This window comes from Emys orbicularis, chromosome 3 (assembly GCF_028017835.1).
Source record: "Emys orbicularis isolate rEmyOrb1 chromosome 3, rEmyOrb1.hap1, whole genome shotgun sequence".
Lineage (NCBI taxonomy): Eukaryota > Metazoa > Chordata > Testudines > Emydidae > Emys > Emys orbicularis.
In genome coordinates this window covers 39,183,700-39,201,705 of record NC_088685.1, presented here as the reverse complement: position 1 = coordinate 39,201,705, position 18,006 = coordinate 39,183,700, and the positions used below count along the sequence as shown (strand labels likewise).

The 18,006-nt window shown below is 47.5% G+C and overlaps 1 protein-coding gene across 1 annotated transcript in view; it reads right to left on the bottom strand.

Annotated features, from left to right (window-relative positions):
- PXDN (peroxidasin) overlaps window positions 1–18,006 on the bottom strand; it is a 158,811-nt gene that overhangs the window by 94,197 nt on the left and 46,608 nt on the right. Inside the window, exons 2-3 of the mRNA XM_065401091.1 lie at window positions 17,855–17,926; window positions 16,582–16,653 (exon numbers count right to left, since the gene is read on the bottom strand). Coding sequence (XP_065257163.1) covers window positions 16,582–16,653; window positions 17,855–17,926 — 144 coding nt within the window. The remainder of the gene's footprint in view (window positions 1–16,581; window positions 16,654–17,854; window positions 17,927–18,006) is intronic.

Here is an 18,006-nt window from a genome sequence, read left to right as displayed (position 1 = left end):
AACAGGAGAAGCGCTTCCATTTGGCTAAGTAGGTGGCCCGAGTGGAGGGTTTCCTGCTGCCTAATAGAACTTGCTGCACGGATTGTGAGCAGAGCAACTCCGCCCGAGTTAGCCATGCAGCATCCACACTGTAAGGTGGAGCGATTGCAGGTCGGGGTGACAGAGTCGTCCGTGGTCCAGGGAGATCAAGTCCGGCCACAGAGGGAGCATGATCGGAGGCTCTACCGACAAATCCAGGAGTGTGGTGTGCCAGTGCTGCCTTGGCCATGCTGGAGCGACCAGAATCATGCGTGCCTTGTCCCTGCGCAGCTTGAGCAGGACCCTGTGGACCAGCGGGAATGGTGGGAAGGCGTAGAACAGCTGGTCTCTCCACAGTAGTAGGAAAGCGTCTGACAGGGAGCCCTGAGAGCCCCCTTGGAGAGAACAGAACACTTGGCACTTTCGATTGACGCGTGAGGCGAATAGGTCTATCTGGGGAAAGCCCCAGTTCCGGAAGATGGAGTGGATGATATCTGGGCGAACTGACCACTCGTGAGATTGGAATGACCTGCTGAGACGGTCTGCCAGCATGTTCTAGACTCCTGGGAGAAACGACGCCATCAGATGTATTGAGTGGGCTATGCAAAATTCCCACAGGCGAATAGCCTCCTGGCATGGGGGGACGATCGGGCTCCCCCTTGCTTGTTGATGTAGAACATGGCTGTGGTGTTGTCTGTGAGGACTGCCACACAACGGCCATGTAGGAGACTGCAAAATGCCTGACACGCTAGGCGTACTGCCATCAGTTCTCGTACATTGATGTGCAGGGCTAGTTCGGATGTGGTCCAAAGGCCCTGCGTCTGGTGTTCCCCGAGGTGAGCGCCCCAGCCCAGAGATGATGCATCTGTGACCAGGTATAGGGAAGGTTGTGGGGTGTGAAATGGTACCCCTTCACACACTGATGTATGGTTCAGCCACCAGCTGAGGGAGGTCAAGACTGATTTCGGAACCGTGACCACCATGTTCAGGCTGTCCCGACCTGGACAGTACACCGATGATACCCAGGCCTGAAGCGGGTGGAGCCGAAGTCTGGCATGCTTGGTTACGTAAATGCACGATGCCATGTGCCCCAAAAGGCCGAGGCATATCCTGATCGTGGAAGTCGGGAAGCCTTGGAGGCTGTGGATAATGTTTGCGATAGCCTGAAAACGAGTGTCCGGCAGGAGAGCGCGGGCGAGTCTGGAGTCTAAAACTGCCCCGATAAACTCTATTCTCTGGGTTGGCTCCAGAGTAGACTTTTCTCTGCTGAGTAAGATGCCCAGCTTGTGGAATGTGTGCAGGGTGACTTGGACGTGGGATTGTACTTCTTCCCTGGTGTGGCCGTGAACGAGCCAGTTGTCCAGATACGGGAACACCTGTATCCTTTGTCGACGAAGGTAGGCTGCCGCGACAGCCATACATTGGTAAACACTCTCAGAGCCATGGACAGCCCAAAGGGAAGGACGGCAAATTGGTAATGTACGTGGTTTACTACAAAGGGAAGGAAGCGCCTGTGTGGAGGTTAAATTGCTATGTGAAAATACGCGTCCTTCATGTCGAGGGCAGCGTACCAGTCTCCAGGATCCAGGGAAGGGATAATAGTCCCCAATGAGACCATGTGGAACTTCAACTTTACCATGAATTTGTTGAGTCCGCACAGATCTAAAATGGGTCGAAGTCCCCCTTTTGTCTTGGGGATTAGGAAATAGCGGGAGTAAAACCCCCTGCTCCTTAACTCTGATGGAACCTCCTCTATCGCTCCCATGGACAGAAGCGTAAAAACCTCCTGTATAAGGAGTTGCTCGTGAGAGGGGTCCCTGAAGAGGGACGGGGAAGGAGGAGGGGAGGGAAGGGGGGAAGAAAATTGGAGAGAGTATCCCCTTTCCACCGTGCGAAGAACCCATCGGTCTGAAGTTATAAGGGACCACGCATGGTGAAATGGGAGAGGCGATCCCGAAATAAAGGGAATGGATCCTGGGTGGCGACTAGTACGCCGTCCTCGGGCGTACCTTCAAAAATTTTGCCTGGGCCCTGAAGATGGTCTAAGAGGGCCTTGGTTCTGAACGGGTTGGTGGCCGGTGGATCTCCTTCTACCGCCTCGTCCACATCTTCTGGAAAAGTCTTACCTTGGACGAGGGGGAGGATAGAACTTTTGGGGCTGTGGTCTAAAGGGCCTGCGCTGGGGTCCTGGGACATGCATCCCCAGGGAGCGCAAGATGGTTCTGGAATCTTTTAGGCTCTGTAACCGAGAGTCCGTTTTGTCCGTGAACAGGCCCTGCCCATCAAATGGTAGATCTTGTAGGGTCTGTTTTAGTTCTGGCAGTAAGCCAGATACCTGCAGCCAGGAGATGCGTCGCATAGCTATGCCCGATGCCAGTGTCCTAGCAGCAGAGTCCGCTACGTCAAGAGAGGCCTGTAAGGAGGTCCTAGCCACCTTTTTACCCTCTTCCACTAAGGCCCCAAACTCATCCCTCGACTCTTGGGGAATCAACTCCTTAAATTTACCCATGGAGTTCCATGAGTTATAATCATAGCGGCTCAAGAGCGCCTGTTGGTTTGCGGCTCTGAGCTGTAGACCCCACCGCTGAGTAAATTTTGCATCCAAACAAATCGAAGCGCTTGGCATCTCTAGATTTGGGCACTGCAGCCTGTTGACCATGACGTTCCCTTGCGTTCACTGAGGACACCACCAGTGAACATGGCTGAGGGTGAGTATATAGGTATCCATAGTCCTTATAGGGAACAAAGTATTTCCTCTCAACCCCTCTGGCAGTCTGCCATATTGTGTTGGTGTTAGCCTGAATGGTGCGGATGATGGGTAACGCTACCCGGGATGGGGCATCAGCTGAAAGGATGCTCACCACCGGGTCCTCCAACTCCACTATCTCCTCTGCTTGGAAATCCATGTTACGTGCCACCCTGCGTAAAAGGTGAGCACGTAGGTCTATCGGGGGGGGATCTGGAGAAGATGAGGAAGATGCTTCAGGGGGTAATGGATCCTGTGGTGGGTCCAATTGCGAGGGGTCCTGATGTCCAGGATCCATGGTATCGGGGTCTGGGGCCTGCGTAGGAGTGGGCGCAGGTGCCTCCATACCCCCCGGGGGGGACGACTGATGGTGGCCTCCGGTACTCGGGGCTCCGAATGTACTGAGCGGGAGGCCACAGGTGGAACCCCTTGGGCTTGGTGATATGCCCATGGGGTTCAGAAAGACCACTGTGCAGGATCCTGTCTAGGGTCTTCAGCCCCATCCTGCCAGTGACCCAGGTCGTCCACTGCCTGGCCCGGAGTGGGATAGGCTGAGCGGGAGGAGGATCATGAGGGCCAGGGTGGTGCGGAGCGTGCCTGTGTTGACTCCACTGGGAACGGTGCCGAGCGGTGCCGGCCCACAGGTGTGCGGTCTCTGCATGGTGCCGGGGAGTGGTACCGGGATCGAGAACGGTGCCGATGGTCATGCCGGTACCGAGATCCAGACCTGGATCGTGATGAAGACCTTCTGTGGGAGCGGTCTCTCGAGCGGGATCGGCGCTCTGACCGGTGCCGGGATCTGCGTCGGTAGTCCGAGCGGTACCGAGGTCCGGGGCGGTGCCGCGAGGTGGAAGAGTACCGGGAGGAAGATCTGGGCCACGAGTACGACCGGTGCCGTGATAGAGAACGGCGCCAAGACTGCGAGCGGCACCGGGACCTGCTCCTAGATCGGGAGCAGTGCCGAGAGTCTACGCTCGGAGATGGTGGACGTAATAGGGCTGGCTTGCCCCTAGACTGCACCGTACGGTTGAGATGCAGTGCTACAGCCTGAGTTGGTGCCAGTTCTGTGAGGGCAATGAGGTCCCTCACCGTCGCAAACGTCTCCGGCGTAGATGGAAGACAGGGCTCAACCACAGTACGGGTCGGGGAGCCAGTCCGTACCGGACTCAACAGCCCTTCTGCCAGTGCCGGAGTCAACGGTGCTGATATCGGCGCCTGTATCCTCGGTCGCTCCGGTCCCGGACCCGAATCCGAAGTTGACAAGGGGGGTGCCGGTGCCTGCTGTTGTGAGGCAGTCCCCTCCGGTTTGCGAGGTCTCTTCTGACCCGGAGACAGGGACCGGCACCAAGATGCTTGCGGAGGGCGCGGTGCTGCCGGCGGTCGGTGCCATGGGACTTTATCCGCGTCTCCTCGCGGTGCAGTGCTGGAGGTCGCCACCGGAGCACTGCGCACCGAGGCGCTCGGTGCCAGAACTTGGCGTGTCGAAGGAGGGTCCGGGCTAAGGGCCGCCTCCATGAGGAGCTGTTTGAGCCTAAAGTCCCGCTTCTTTTTGGTTCGAGGCCGGAAAGCCTTATAAATCTTGCACTTTTCGGTTTGGTGAGACTCCACGAGACACTTTAAACAAGAGTCGTGGGGATCACCCGTTGGCATAGGCTTCGAACAGGCTGAGCACGGTTTAAACCCCGGAGCCTTGGGCATGAGCCCGGGCGGCACACCGGGAGGAGAGAGGGGAGGGACCCCCTTCCAGCCCACTAACTTCACTTATAAAACTAACTCTATAACTATGAACTACACTAAATCTATAACTATACAACTAACTAACTACAACAATATCTAAACCGGGAAGCAAGAGCTAGGGAGAGTGGAGGACAGCTATGCCGCGCTCCACAGTTCCAACGACCGTCACGGGCGGTAAGAAGGAACTGAGGGGGCACTGGGTTGGCTGGGGTATATATCCAGCGCCATGAAGGCGCCACTCCAGGGATCTCCACAGCCGACCTACCGGGTGTTGCTAGCATAAAAATTCTCTGACGATCATGCACGCGGCATGCACACACCTAATTGGAATCGATATGAGCAAGCACTCGAAGAAGAATGTCCAATATCAGAACATCATAGAGGAATGTGATCAACTCTGCCTGCAGAGAGGTTATGAGCTTATTTGAAAAGGCCCCAAGCAAAGTCCGAGCTATCCCATACACCATAATAATGCAGAATGATATCCACCTGGAAATGGTTTGCACAGAGACTGCTTGGTCCTTCATGAAATCTGCATCAGAAATAAAAAGTCAAGGTGATGAATGAAATGGCTTAGTTGGCTTTCCAAATAAAATGCCAAGCTTCATTTCACAACTGAAGAACTAAGATGCTGTTCATCTGTGGTCAAGTGAGGCTTGGGAAAAAAATACAGATAAGTATATTGCTGGATTGGAGATGAAATTGTGACACCACTTTAAACAAAAACTTAGGATGTGGCTCCAAGACCACCTTGTCTTAAAAAAAATTAGTATACGGAAGCCATTAGGGCCTGCAACTCACAAACTCTCCTCACAGCAATTATCATCACAAGAAACACTGTCTTTTGGCATTTGAGAGACCAAGAACAAGTTGCCCGGGGCTCATATGGAGGACCCATGAGGACAGCCAGCCCAGTACTAAGGCCCCACAAAGGAATCACTCTCTTCACCAGTGGGAAAGAGACAAATGATCCCTCTCAGAAATCTCACTACTACGGAGTTCAATAAAACTGATTTCTCCTGGACCAGAGGATGAAACACCAAAACTGCTGCCAAGTGCACCCATAGTGAACTGAGAGACAGACCAGAGAGAACTGAAGGTGTAACAGATGCTCCAAAATGTCCTGCATGCAGACATGCATCAGTTGAATTCCCCAAACTAGGGACCAAATTGAAAAACATTTCCACTTAGCCAAATAAGTAGCCCTAGTAAAGGGCTTTCTGCTATTACCTGTCAAACAGTTTTGGAACAGCACTCCTCTTCCTTAACTAACCACATAGCATCCATGCTGTGAGATACAGACTGATCAGCACTGGATGTGAAATCTGACCATGACATTGAGTCAGTAGGTCAGGGTAAAAAGGAAAAGGAATGGGAAGACAAACCAAAACACAGAGAAGGTTGAAGAACCAACATTGTCTTGGTCAAGCTGGTGCAGTGAGAATCAGTCTGGCATGATCCAACCACTAGCGTAGCTAGTGAGGTGCAGGGGAAGCAGCTGCTTCCCCTCAGCAAATTTGCCAAAAGCGGCGCCTTTGGCCGGAGGAGCGAGGGGGGGTGCAGGCTGGCCGCCCGCAGCGCGGCTGGCATCCATGGGGGGGCGACGGGCGTGCGCGGCCAGAGGAGCGGGGGGGGCGGGGCATGCGGCCCGAAGCTGCGGCCGGAGGAACGAGGGGGGGGGGGCGCAGGCTGGCCGCCCGCAGCACGTCCGGCAGCCATGGGGGGGCAGCGGACGCGTGGCTGGAGGAGCAGGGGTGGCGCGGCCGGCTGCCGTGGCCAGAAGAGCAGGGGGGCGCAGGCTGGCGGTCGGCAGCCACGGGGGACGGCGGGCGCGGCCAGAGGAGCGGGGGGGCGCAGCATGGTGGCCGGCAGCCGCGGCCAGAGGAGCGAGCGGGGGGGGCCGTGGGAGTGGCACGGCAGGGCCGGAGGAGCCATGGGGGGGGAGGGGAGGTGCGGCCGGAGAAGCCAGCCAAGGGGGGGGGGGGCGGAGCAGCCGGAGGAGGAGCCAGCCAAGGGGGGCGTAGCCAGAGGAGGAGCCAAGGGGGGGAGCCTTTTTTATGTTTGCTCCCCCTCCTCTTAGGTGCTGGCTACCCCACTGGATCCAGCATCATCTTGAGGAAGACGAAAGGAATGAGTAGGATTGGGGGAAGGTACATCAGTGTCGACCATCGATTCAGATGATATGCATCGGTTAAGGAGCCCTGACTGAGACCTCCTCGCAAACAAAATTGATGGCACTTCTTGTTGTCCTTTGTTGCAAACGGGTCAATAGCAGGAACGTCCCATTCCCTGAAGATGAACCACAGCACACTGCTTTTCAGACACCACTCATGATTCTGGGAGAAATTCCTGGTGAGATGATCAGCCAAGTAATTCTGGGCTCCTCATAAATGAGCAACTGAGGGAATGATGCTCTCTTTGATGCAGAACTGGCAGAACATTATTGCCTCCTGGCAAAGCTAGTTGGAGCAGGCTCCTCCCTAACTTCTTCACATAATACGTTAGAGTGGTATTGTCAGTAAGTATGTTAACCACTGTGTTCTTGATCTGCGCTCAAAATGCTCTGCATGCATTATAAATAGCTTGATATGAAGATAAGCTTCATGCTCTTCCCACAAACCTTGAAACTTCAATGCCCTCAGATGGCCTCCTCACCCTATTGGGGAAACATTGGTATCTACGTTCCTGGTCTTAAGAGAATGAGCAAAAGGAACACCTTTGAAAACACTGACCTGATCCCTTCACCACATTAAGGACTCCAGGATGAACAATGGTATTCACACTAAACTGTCCAATAACTGACAAATTGGGGGATATACCAATCTCAACCAGCTCTGAAGAGGACAAAGGTGCAATTTTGCATGCTTGACCTCATAGTGAATGTGATCATATGACCTAACAGTTTCAGGTAAACCTGGATCGTGGTTGAAGGGTCAAAGTGGAGAGACAGACTCAGGTGACAAATCATCTCAAAACGTTCATATGGCAGAAACACCCTCCAAGTCTTAGAATCTACCAGGGCCCCAATGAACTTGATTTCTGAGTTTGTATTAATGTTGACATTTCCTTGTTTAAAGTCAGACCCAGATGATCAAAGAGACTTAGTGTATATTGGGCGTGCAGGAGGACTTGTTTTCTGGACTTACCCCTCACTAAGGAATCATTCAGGTATGGAAAGACATCAATTCCTCTTTTCTGAGATATGCTGCTACTATAGTCATGCACTTGGCCAAAAAGCATGGAGCTGAAGACATGCCAAAGGGAAGCATGATGTATCGGTAGTGTAAAGCCACCATGACAAATCTCAGGAATCTCCTGTAGCTTGGAAAAAAATCCCAATATAGAAGTAAACACCCTGCAGATCCTGGGCAGCAAAGCAGGAAGAATAGTAGCCGGGGTAGCCACGTGGAATCTCATGTATTTGATATACTTGTTGAGACAGCAGAGATCGAGACTAGGTCTCATTCCTACCTTAGACTTGGGGAACAGGCAGTACTGTAAGTAGAAACCCTTTCCCTGACGCTGCAGGAGGACCTCCTCTATAGCTCCCAAAGCACACAGAATCTGGACCCGCTGAAGGAGCAGTGGCTTATGAGAGGGGTGCCTGAAAAGGGACCAGGTAGGTCGGTGGGAAGAAAGTATGCACAGGAATTGTATGGAATAAGCTGATCTCACAGTACTTAGGACCCATTTGTCTGTGGTTACTGTATCCAAAGCACTGTAAAAGCAAGACAGCTGGTCCATGAACTGAGGAGATACAGTCAGGGAGGTCACAACTGGAATGCTGCAAGTCAAAATGGCTGATTGCTCAATGCTGGTGAAGGACAGGCTGTTTGACTAAAATTGGACCCGGAAGACCTCTACCTCTGTGACTTATGTCCTTTCAGGGAGAAGTTCTTGCTGCCTAACAGAGAAGGATGACTGCCGGAAAAATTGCTGCAATAATATTGCTGCTGTTGCTACTGACCTCTATAATAACGCCTTTGTGGCTGGGGTAAAACCCCCCAATGAATGTAACATAGCATGGAAGTCTTTTAAAAAAATGTAAAGTCTTGTCACTCTTCTGAGGAAATAAAAACCGACCATCAAAAGGTAAGTCCTCTATGCTCTCCTGAATGTCAGGAGTTACACCAGAATTCGGTAACCACAGGGCCCTTCTCATAGTCGCAGCTGATGCCACAATTCTGGAAGAAGCATTTGCCTCCTCCAGAGCCTATGGTAACGATATTTTGACCTACCAGATGGCCCTCCAAAATAAATACCTTAAACTCTACCCTGGAGGATTCTGGCAACTTATCTGTGAATTTAGACATAAGGTCCAAATTGACAAAGTCATATTTAGGTAACAGTGCCCTGATGATTTTCAGTGTGCATCTGTAATAGCGAAGTCAAATTTTTCTCCCATCAAGTGCAGCCTCTTAGACTCTTTGTCCTTAGGCTTGGACTTGTATCTCCCAAGCCTTGATCTGTTATTTACTGCTGTTACAACAAGAGAGTTAGGGGGTGGATGGGAATAGAACCACTCGAACTTATGCATAGGAATATAATACCATTTCTCAGTACACTTTGCTATAAGTGGTAATGAAGCTGGGGTATTCCACAAGGACTTTGCATGGGATAGCTCAGTGGTTTGAGGATTGGCCTGCTAAACCCAGGGTTGCGAGTTCAATTCTTGAGGGGGCCATTTAGGGATCTAGGGCAAAAATCTGTCTGGGGATTGGTCCTGCTTTGAGCAGGGGGTTGGACTAGATGACCTCCTGAGGTCCCTTCCAACCCTGATAGTCTATGATAGTCTATGATTCTATGAAAAGAGTTTCATTCATTGGGCGAGCCACTCTCTCTGGAACTGAGGACTCGAGAATATCCATATGCATATTCTACTGCACAAGCTTGGCTTGAATGTCCAAGGCAGAAGAAGACTCCAGTATCATGGAATCATCCAGTGCAGAGGAAAAGGAAGGAAGCAGGGCAAATGGAGGCTCCTGCAGAACTACTTGTCCCTGTAAAAGAGGTTCAGGCTGAACCGGTTCAGGAATGACCTCAGTCTGTGTCTGCAACATACGTGGTTCAAGTAGAGAAACTGCAGACAGGTCTGGCAACCTTGCCCTGACCTGAGCCAAAGACAGACCTTGCAAACTAGGGAAGCCACTGAGGATAAGGATATGGCATTGGTGGCCACTAGATGATGGGCTGAGAGCTCCTGTCCCTGCCACAGGAACAGTGCCAATATCGGTACTGATGGTGATTCGAGGGGGGTATTGAGGATCTCTGACAGTGTCACCTTGAAGGTGAGGGAATGGAGGAAGACGTCCTCAAACTTAAGCTCAATGAGCTCTGGAAATTGTCCAGTGGTAGCGGAGGAGCCACCTCCAATGAAGGAAACAAATGACCAGCCTCATCCGAAAGACAATACGGCAATGGTATCAGTACGGAGGAGCAGTCAACACCCTAAGCACTGAAAGAGGCATTGCACTTCCAGTTGGCACTGAAGCCAGGCTGGTACCAATCCTCAAGTCTGCAGTGAAAGTATCATCAGTGCCGAAGACAGTATCTTTGTCAATGGACTCCTCAATACCAAAAGGGAAGCTGACCTGCACTCTGAACCTTAGACGATGTGAGAGATGACGCTGGCAACAAAGACAGCTCTGAGATCAGTCCAGGCACAGCCGAAGGTACAGTAGAAGCCACAGCTGCTGCTGTCTTGAATTAATGGAGTCAGGAAGGGAAAAACAGATCAGGTCTGATGTCACCTGGTACACTATTGGCATTGAGGCAGCCTGTGCCGATGCCAATGTCATCAGTACCAGACTCAACTGATGCCTTATGGCTAGTACCGGAATTGACAGTATGGTGTCCAACTGATCTCTATGCAGCACCTGGGAGTGGCTAGATAGCCCAGCTTCATCCCACATATCCAAGGACTCATGGTGCTGGTCAATGCTCTTAGAAGATGAGGAGAAATCTCTCTGAGCCTTGGAATGTCCTTCGTCCGCCAGAACGATCTCTCATCCTCTTAGGAGAAATATCCAACCTTGGGTCTGGAACAATATCCCATGTCAGCTGCAAAGGTCTCTGTGGGACCAGACAATCTGCAGAGGTCCCCGGTACTGAAATGGGTCTCATGGCCTGCTCCAAAAGGTGCTGCTTGAGCTGCAAATCCCTCATCACCTGCATTCTCTTTTTAAACGACTTGCAGATGGAGTACCTTTTCTTAACGTGCCCTTCTCCCAAGCACAATAAGAACTGAGTGTGGGGACCACTATTAGGGATAGCCACCCCACGACAAGTAGTGTTTAAAACCTGGCAAGGGCATCCCAGCAGACTAAAAGTTATTGCTTACCACTAACAAACACCTAAGGTTACTACTAAACTGACTATGCTAATGAACAAACTAAGTAACTATATACAACAACTCCAGAAACACTGGACAGAAAAAGGTGTGACTCAAGCCTTAGGCAGTGAGAAGAAACTGAGGGGACTCAAGGTGGTGCTGCCCTTAAATACTCCTGGGAGGGACTAGGGGTCAGAGGGTGCAAGCGTCACCCCTATTAGTACTACTAGGAAAAGTTCTCCAGCTTCGGTGTGCTTGGCAAGCGCACACATGAATGGAACATGCATCTGCAAGCACTCAAAGAAGAATGTAAAATTGTGTCCATGTCATCAACATGTAAGAACATAAGAACGGCCATACTGGGTCAGACCAGAAGTTCATCTAGCCTAGTATCCTATCTTCTGACAGTGGACAATGCCAGGTGCCCCAGAGGGAATGAACAGAACAGGTAATCATCAACTGATCCATTTCTTGTCGCCCATTCCCAGCTTCTGGCAAACAGAGGCTAGGGACACCATCCCTGCCCATCCTGGCTAATAGCCATTGATGGACTTATCCTCCATGAATGTATCTATTCTTTTTTGAACCCTGTTTATCATTTATCCTTTATAAACAGACAATTATGAAAGCCTATGGATCTCAAGTAACCTTTGGGACTCTCTTTCAGTCCATTTTAACCTTTCTTCCAGTGGAATGGTAAAGGTGGAAAGAGCAGGCTCACTTTCAGAAAGAAAGTATGTAGTATAAATACTTGAAAATTAACACTTCTGTGAGAATTTGCTGGAAAAAAAGAATTCAATAGATATTCACTTTTCTCAGATACAGACACTCACGTTATTTCTTCAAATACCATCCAGAACTGCTAAACAAATTTCTAAAATTCCTTAAGGAAAGGACAGGTTTTCTAGAAAAAGTGGGTAAATCATATCAGTTACAACTCTGGTTCCCAATCCTGAAAAAAAAGCCATACGAGTGTGACCCAAAGAGCCCCTCAATGCCCGTTGGCAAAGGGCACACCATACTGTAGCTCATATCAGGCCTGACAAACTCACTACCCCCAAAACACTGTTGTCATAATACGTATCTAAGAGGTGTCATGTAAGTTATGAAATGTAAACTGGTGACATGATAGTCCCAAAAATCACTGTGTGCTGTATGTACAGTTTGTGTATAAAGAATTATATATATGTGCTGGAAATATGTTCTTAAAATGTGTTTTGGAGGCAGTGCAAAAACCCAGCCTGCCCTAGACACAGGAATGTGGATTTATCTGTCTGACCATCTCGCTTACAGGCAGAGGATAATGAAAGTACATTTACATATAACGTAAACAAAGCCGTCAAGCTAGTAAGCACACCAAGGTTCTGAATTTGCACCCTCTTGGCTCCCAAGAAAAAGAATGGACTTTGGAAAATATAAGAGGGTACAAAAAAACATTATAGTTACCCATCACTTGGGGATCAAAGCGGACAGCACCCTTTGATTCTGTGGAAGTTGGATCCCCTGGCTTGGAGGGCTAGAGATGTTGGTAATGATGTAAGTGAGAAAACTCCTTAGGCAATGATTGTAACTTGCTAACATTAATTTTTAGTCACTAGAAAATGTGTTGTTTTGTTTGTAACCATAACAGTCTCTTGCTTAGTATCACTTAAATCTCTGTTCTTTATTAATAAACTTATTCTTAGTTTTACTATAAACTAGTTTAGGGCTGCTATACTGAAGTTAAGCGCGAGTCCACAGGCAAACTAACAGGCTGGTGTGTGCTCTGGCTCTTGGAGGCAGCAAACTTAATTTCTGTAAGGACCCAGTGAGAGGGATTGGACATTACAGAGAGATGTTGCTGGGGAACTCAGGAATTGGGGTTCACTGATAGTTGCCTGCAAGGCAAGATTCAAACTGGCGGAGTTTTGAAGAGTTTGCTGGTGAAGCAGACAGACTGTGTGGCAGGAAACTGACATACAGTCTAATCTTCAATAAAACTCACTGAGGCAGAGAGGTAATAGTGATTTACGGTTCTGGGCTGCCCTGAGGAGAGTCACAATAAGTAATTTCACACACAAATAATGTCATTCAATTTAATGGGACTACTCAAGTGCATAAAGTTATTTATGTTTGTAAGTGTTAGCAGGATCAGGGCCCTTCTGAGTGAATACCTAAAGATTTGAGAATAATTTGGATTATTTGGCAATGTTTTCCATGAAAAAATTTATGGTTCTTAATAAAAGAACCTAAATTATAAATATTTTTTTTTTTACATTAATGGAGATATCCTATCTTCTAGAACTGGAAGGGTCATTGAGTTCAGCCCCCGGCCTTCACTAGCAGGACCAAGTACTGATTTTGCCCCAGATCTTTAAGTGGCTCCCTCAAGGATTGAACTCACAACCCTGGGTTTAACAGGCCAATACTCAAACCACTGAGCTATCCGTCCCCCCCACCTAGATTTTAGTTGATCCCTTCTGAGTTAAGGGGCGATCTTTGCTTCCCTGCTCTTGCCCAGGCTGCAAGCATAAGAACTGACAAACTCATAGCTGGGGACCAGACCAGTTCACCCGTATGTTAGGGTACGTCTATACTTACCTCCGGGTCCGGCGGTAAGCAATCGATCTTCTGGGATCGATCCCGGAAGTGCTCGTCGTCGACGCCGGTACTCCTGCTCCGCGAGAGGAGTACGCGGAGTCGATGGGGGAGCCTGCCTGCCGCGTGTGGACCCGCGGTAATTTCGAACTAAGATACTTCAACTTCAGCTACGTTATTCACGTAGCTGAAGTTGCGTATCTTAGTTCGAAGTGGGGGGTTAGTGTGGACCAGCCCTTAGTTTAGCTCAAAACAGGTTTTAGTCTTATAAGAATGTATTTAATGTTTAGATGCTAGGAAATGCTTGTAAATTGCTACATGCATTAATCTCACTTGTTATGTCTGTATTCCACACTATACGAAAATATGTAAGTTTTGCTTTATAACTTTGAAAATGAACTTGTGAACTGAGGTTTGGGAATTGTTGTACCACCCCCCCCCCACCACCACCCCTATGCAGAAGAACTATCAAAATAAGATCGGGCATCAAGGAAAATCACAATACAAAGGATTGGTTAATGGCCCTATCACATCTGGGAAATACTATGGGCAGGAACCTCATCCTGTGGGCTTGGAAGCCGAATGAAGGATATAAAACCAAGTCACAGGAAAATGTTCTATCTTCTTGGCTGTTTGAACTCTGACAGGGCCAGAGACTCTAAACTGAGGATGAGTTCCCCAGGGTCCACCCTGAAAGACACTTTGAATTGACTACAATTACACTACAACTCTGTCACTCTTAGGATTTAGATGACTTGTTTTAACATGTAAACAACTCTCTCATTTCTTTTGCCTAATTAATAAACCTTGAGGAAATTTATTACAGGATTGGCTACAGGCATTATTTTTGGTGTAAGATCTAGGGTACCAACTGACCTGGGGTAAGCGACTGGTCTCTTAGGACTAGAAACAACCTGAGAGTGGTGTGATTTTTGGTGTAAGTGACCATTTATCAGTAAGTCCAGTTTGTCTAGGGGGTAAGATAGGAGAGTCTAAGGCAGTGTTTCTCAAACTGGGGTCGCCGCTTGTGTAGAGAAAGCCCCTGATGGGCCGGGCCAGTTTGTTTACCTGACGCGTCCACAGGTCCGGTCAATCGCAGCTCCCACTGGCCATGGTTCGCTGCTGCAGGCCAATGGGGGCTGCTGGAAGGGATGGCTAGTAAGTCCCTCGGCCCGCGCCGCTTCCAGCAGCTCCCATTGGCCTGGAGCAGCAAACCGCGGCCAGTGGGAGCCGCGATCGGCCGGACCTGCGGGCGGGGCAGGTAAACAAACGGGCCCGCCCCGCCAGGGGCCTTCCCTACACAAGCGGCGACCCCAGTTTGAGAAACACTGGTCTAAGGGGACAGTGACTCCATGGTAAGACTGTTACAGGGATGCAGGAGTTCACATTTGTTACTGGCTTGGTGAAATCTAATTATAGAACAACCACCAGTTTGGAGTGTCTGGCTTGTTTTTGACAGCCTGCCCTGAGGTAGGCACTCATGGTCATGAGCCACTCCTGGTGTGACAGCTTAGTTAACTGAAACTTGCAGGCCACTCTCACTACACTTTTACCATGTAAGCAAACTGTTCCATTCTGACACATTAACACCAGATTAGCATCAGTACTGCTGACAAATCTTCTGGCTGCACTATAGCAGTGTCTGTTTATATTGCATTCAGTAGTCAACTAAAAACAAAGTAAAAAGAGCCTTATTAAAGGCTATGTTAAACAATGGAGAGGGGATTTAAAAAAAGAATTCTGCTGACAAAGTCCTGTTATTGATCAGGAGTCCACTGCCAAGTTTCATCTTATTCAACTGCCATGTCACATCCCTAGCTTTCAGAGAGGCAGAGGAAAAGGAAAGAACCTTCGTCTGGATATTATAGACTCAGGATCTGAATAACAATGGAAGACAAATATATTGGGGAAGCTCAGGAGGGAATAATTTAAAAGTGTTTGTTTTCAACCTTTCATTGAAATTGTTGTGTTCAACATTATCTCAATTACTGTACACCTTTATGATAGAAACAAACACCAGAAAATGTCACCTCATTGGGTCCTCCTCTTCTTCTTCCAGTTTTATAATTAGAAAACAATGTTTTTATTGATTTACTTAAACAAACAACATGGAATGAAATCAGTTTTAACACACAGATGGCATATGTGCATAGATATATCTAAGTAGAATATGTCGGGACAATATATAGCTATTTCATAGCTGCATCTAATATACCACAAAATTTGAATTCGTATATTATAATTATACAAATTTGAATTATTTCAGGATTTTTTTTAATTCACAAAGTAATTTTGAAAAGGGTGCAATGTCAGAGTGCTTAAGAGTGAAGACCATTATTTCTATACAGTGTATATGGATAGGTAGATTATATCAATATCTCAAAGGTTGAAGAAGTTAAGCTTCCCATACTACAAAAATCAGTATTGGAAGGACCAATTCCGTATTCATGGGAGAAAGCTCAGTATCCATGCCAGTTTTTAGTTGCAGGTTCTGATTACACGAATGGGCCAATGTTTTATTGACTGTCTTTTGCTATTTTCCTTAAATTAGGAGAAAATGGTGCATACATAACCTAAATAACTAAAAAATGTTAAACCCGCATGGCACAACTGTTAAAATTGCCATAAAGCTTTGCCCAGCAGCAGTGAAAGCATATCCATACATAAGATTTTAAATGACCCTGTTAAATTGTTTATTTGTTATAAAACACAATGTAGGGACAAAAACAACTAGAATGCAAAATAGAAAGAAAACATCTTTTGGAAAATTGCACAAATCTGGAAGAGGTGTATGTGAAGTATAGGAAATAGTACAGTAGATTTTCAAAGGATCCTATGGATTTGGACTCTGAACTCCTTTAAAAATCCAATCCTTAAAAGATATTTTGCAAATCCCGACACAGATTTCTATTGTAACTAGCAAGTATTTTCAGTTAGTATCAACTGTGCCTGGATTCAAACCAGCAATATCGCTGTGAAAGGCTCAGTATTACATTAGCAAATGCCAAACCATCTATTTATACTCCACCCACAGTAGTAGAAATCACATTTAAGATTTTCAAAAGAGTGTGACACCTGAGAATGTGAATAAAATTAAATTATGTTTGTTTTTTCCCCATTTCTGAAGTCATGTTTAATTCACTTTTGATATAAAAAAGTCACATTAACTTACAGATATTTTAGATTTTCAAGGTCTTCAAATGCCCCACTAGGTATTCTTTTAATCTGATTGTTGTTTAGAAGCCTAAAAAAGAAATGAAAACAGTATGTTTCTTAATTCATAAATCGTTAAAACAATTTTCAACTGAAAAGAACCCAGAATGCTAGGCTGTCTGACTGAAAATTTATACAAGCCAAGCATCAAAAACTAGATTAAACAAAAATAAACTAATGGAACATCAGCAATTGCTACCAGAAATACACTGATGAATTTGTGCCTTCTCTGTTTTAAATCCAAACGTGCTTAAATATTTCCTTACAAAATCATGTGCTTAAGTGCTCTGCTGCATTGAGGTGAAAGTGAAATCCTTAAAAAACTGAGAGAGAAATTAAACAAAAACACACAAAACCTAAATAATCTGGCTTCATGCAGGTACTGAGAATGGGAAAAAATCTCTTCCCCAAATGCTACTCTAGATTATGGGCTGGAAGAGGAGATGCTGCCCCTCTGAGGCTAGGTCTACACTACCCGCCTGAATCGGCGGGTAGAAATCGATCTCTCGGGGATCGAATTATCACATCTCGTCGGGACGCGACAATCGATCCCCGAATCGACGCTCTTACTCCACCAGCGGAGGTGGGAGTAAGCGCCGTCGACGGGGAGCCGCGGAGGTCGATTTTGCCGCCGTCCTCACAGTGGGGTAAGTCGGCTCTGATACGTCGAATTCAGCTACGCTATTCGCGTAGCTGAATTTGCGTATCTTAAATCGACCCCCCCTGTAGTGAAGACCTGCCCTGAGATGCCTACATTGAGCTTTTCCAACCAATTTCTAGAGTATTCCACACAGTTTCAAAAACGCAGTGGTGGAGAAGCATTTGAACAACTTGCCTATAACTGGCTGGTCTAGAGAATCCGATGTTACACATCCTTAGAGTTTAAAAAACACAACACAATTATGAAAAACTGTTAATATGTAGTTATATATTTTTCATATCTTTCATAATAAGTGTAATAAACTTTAATAAAATATTGGGGCTGTCAATGTGTTTTCTGAAGCCTCTAAAGTTTTAACGAAGTGTCCAACATATTTGAAAACAAACAGAACAAAAAACAAAGACACGTGTATATTCGTTCACAATTCGGCCAAATCTTGCTAGCCACACTCAGGTGAATAGTCACATTGACTTTTTAAGTAAGATTAGCAGAATTTGGCACATAATCTAAGAAAAATCATTTGACTGAAAGTGTGGAAAAGTGTTTTCGGGGAGCAAGGGAAATAACTTACAGTGTGTTCAGGTTTTTAAGCCGTCTAAATGCTCCAGGCTGAATTTCTTTAATTCTATTAAACCGTAGATCTCTGTGGGGTAAAAAACAAAAACACATCAGTATGAAGAACATTACTGTGGGTCACCATTTTGGCAAAGGCTCCTTGCCTTT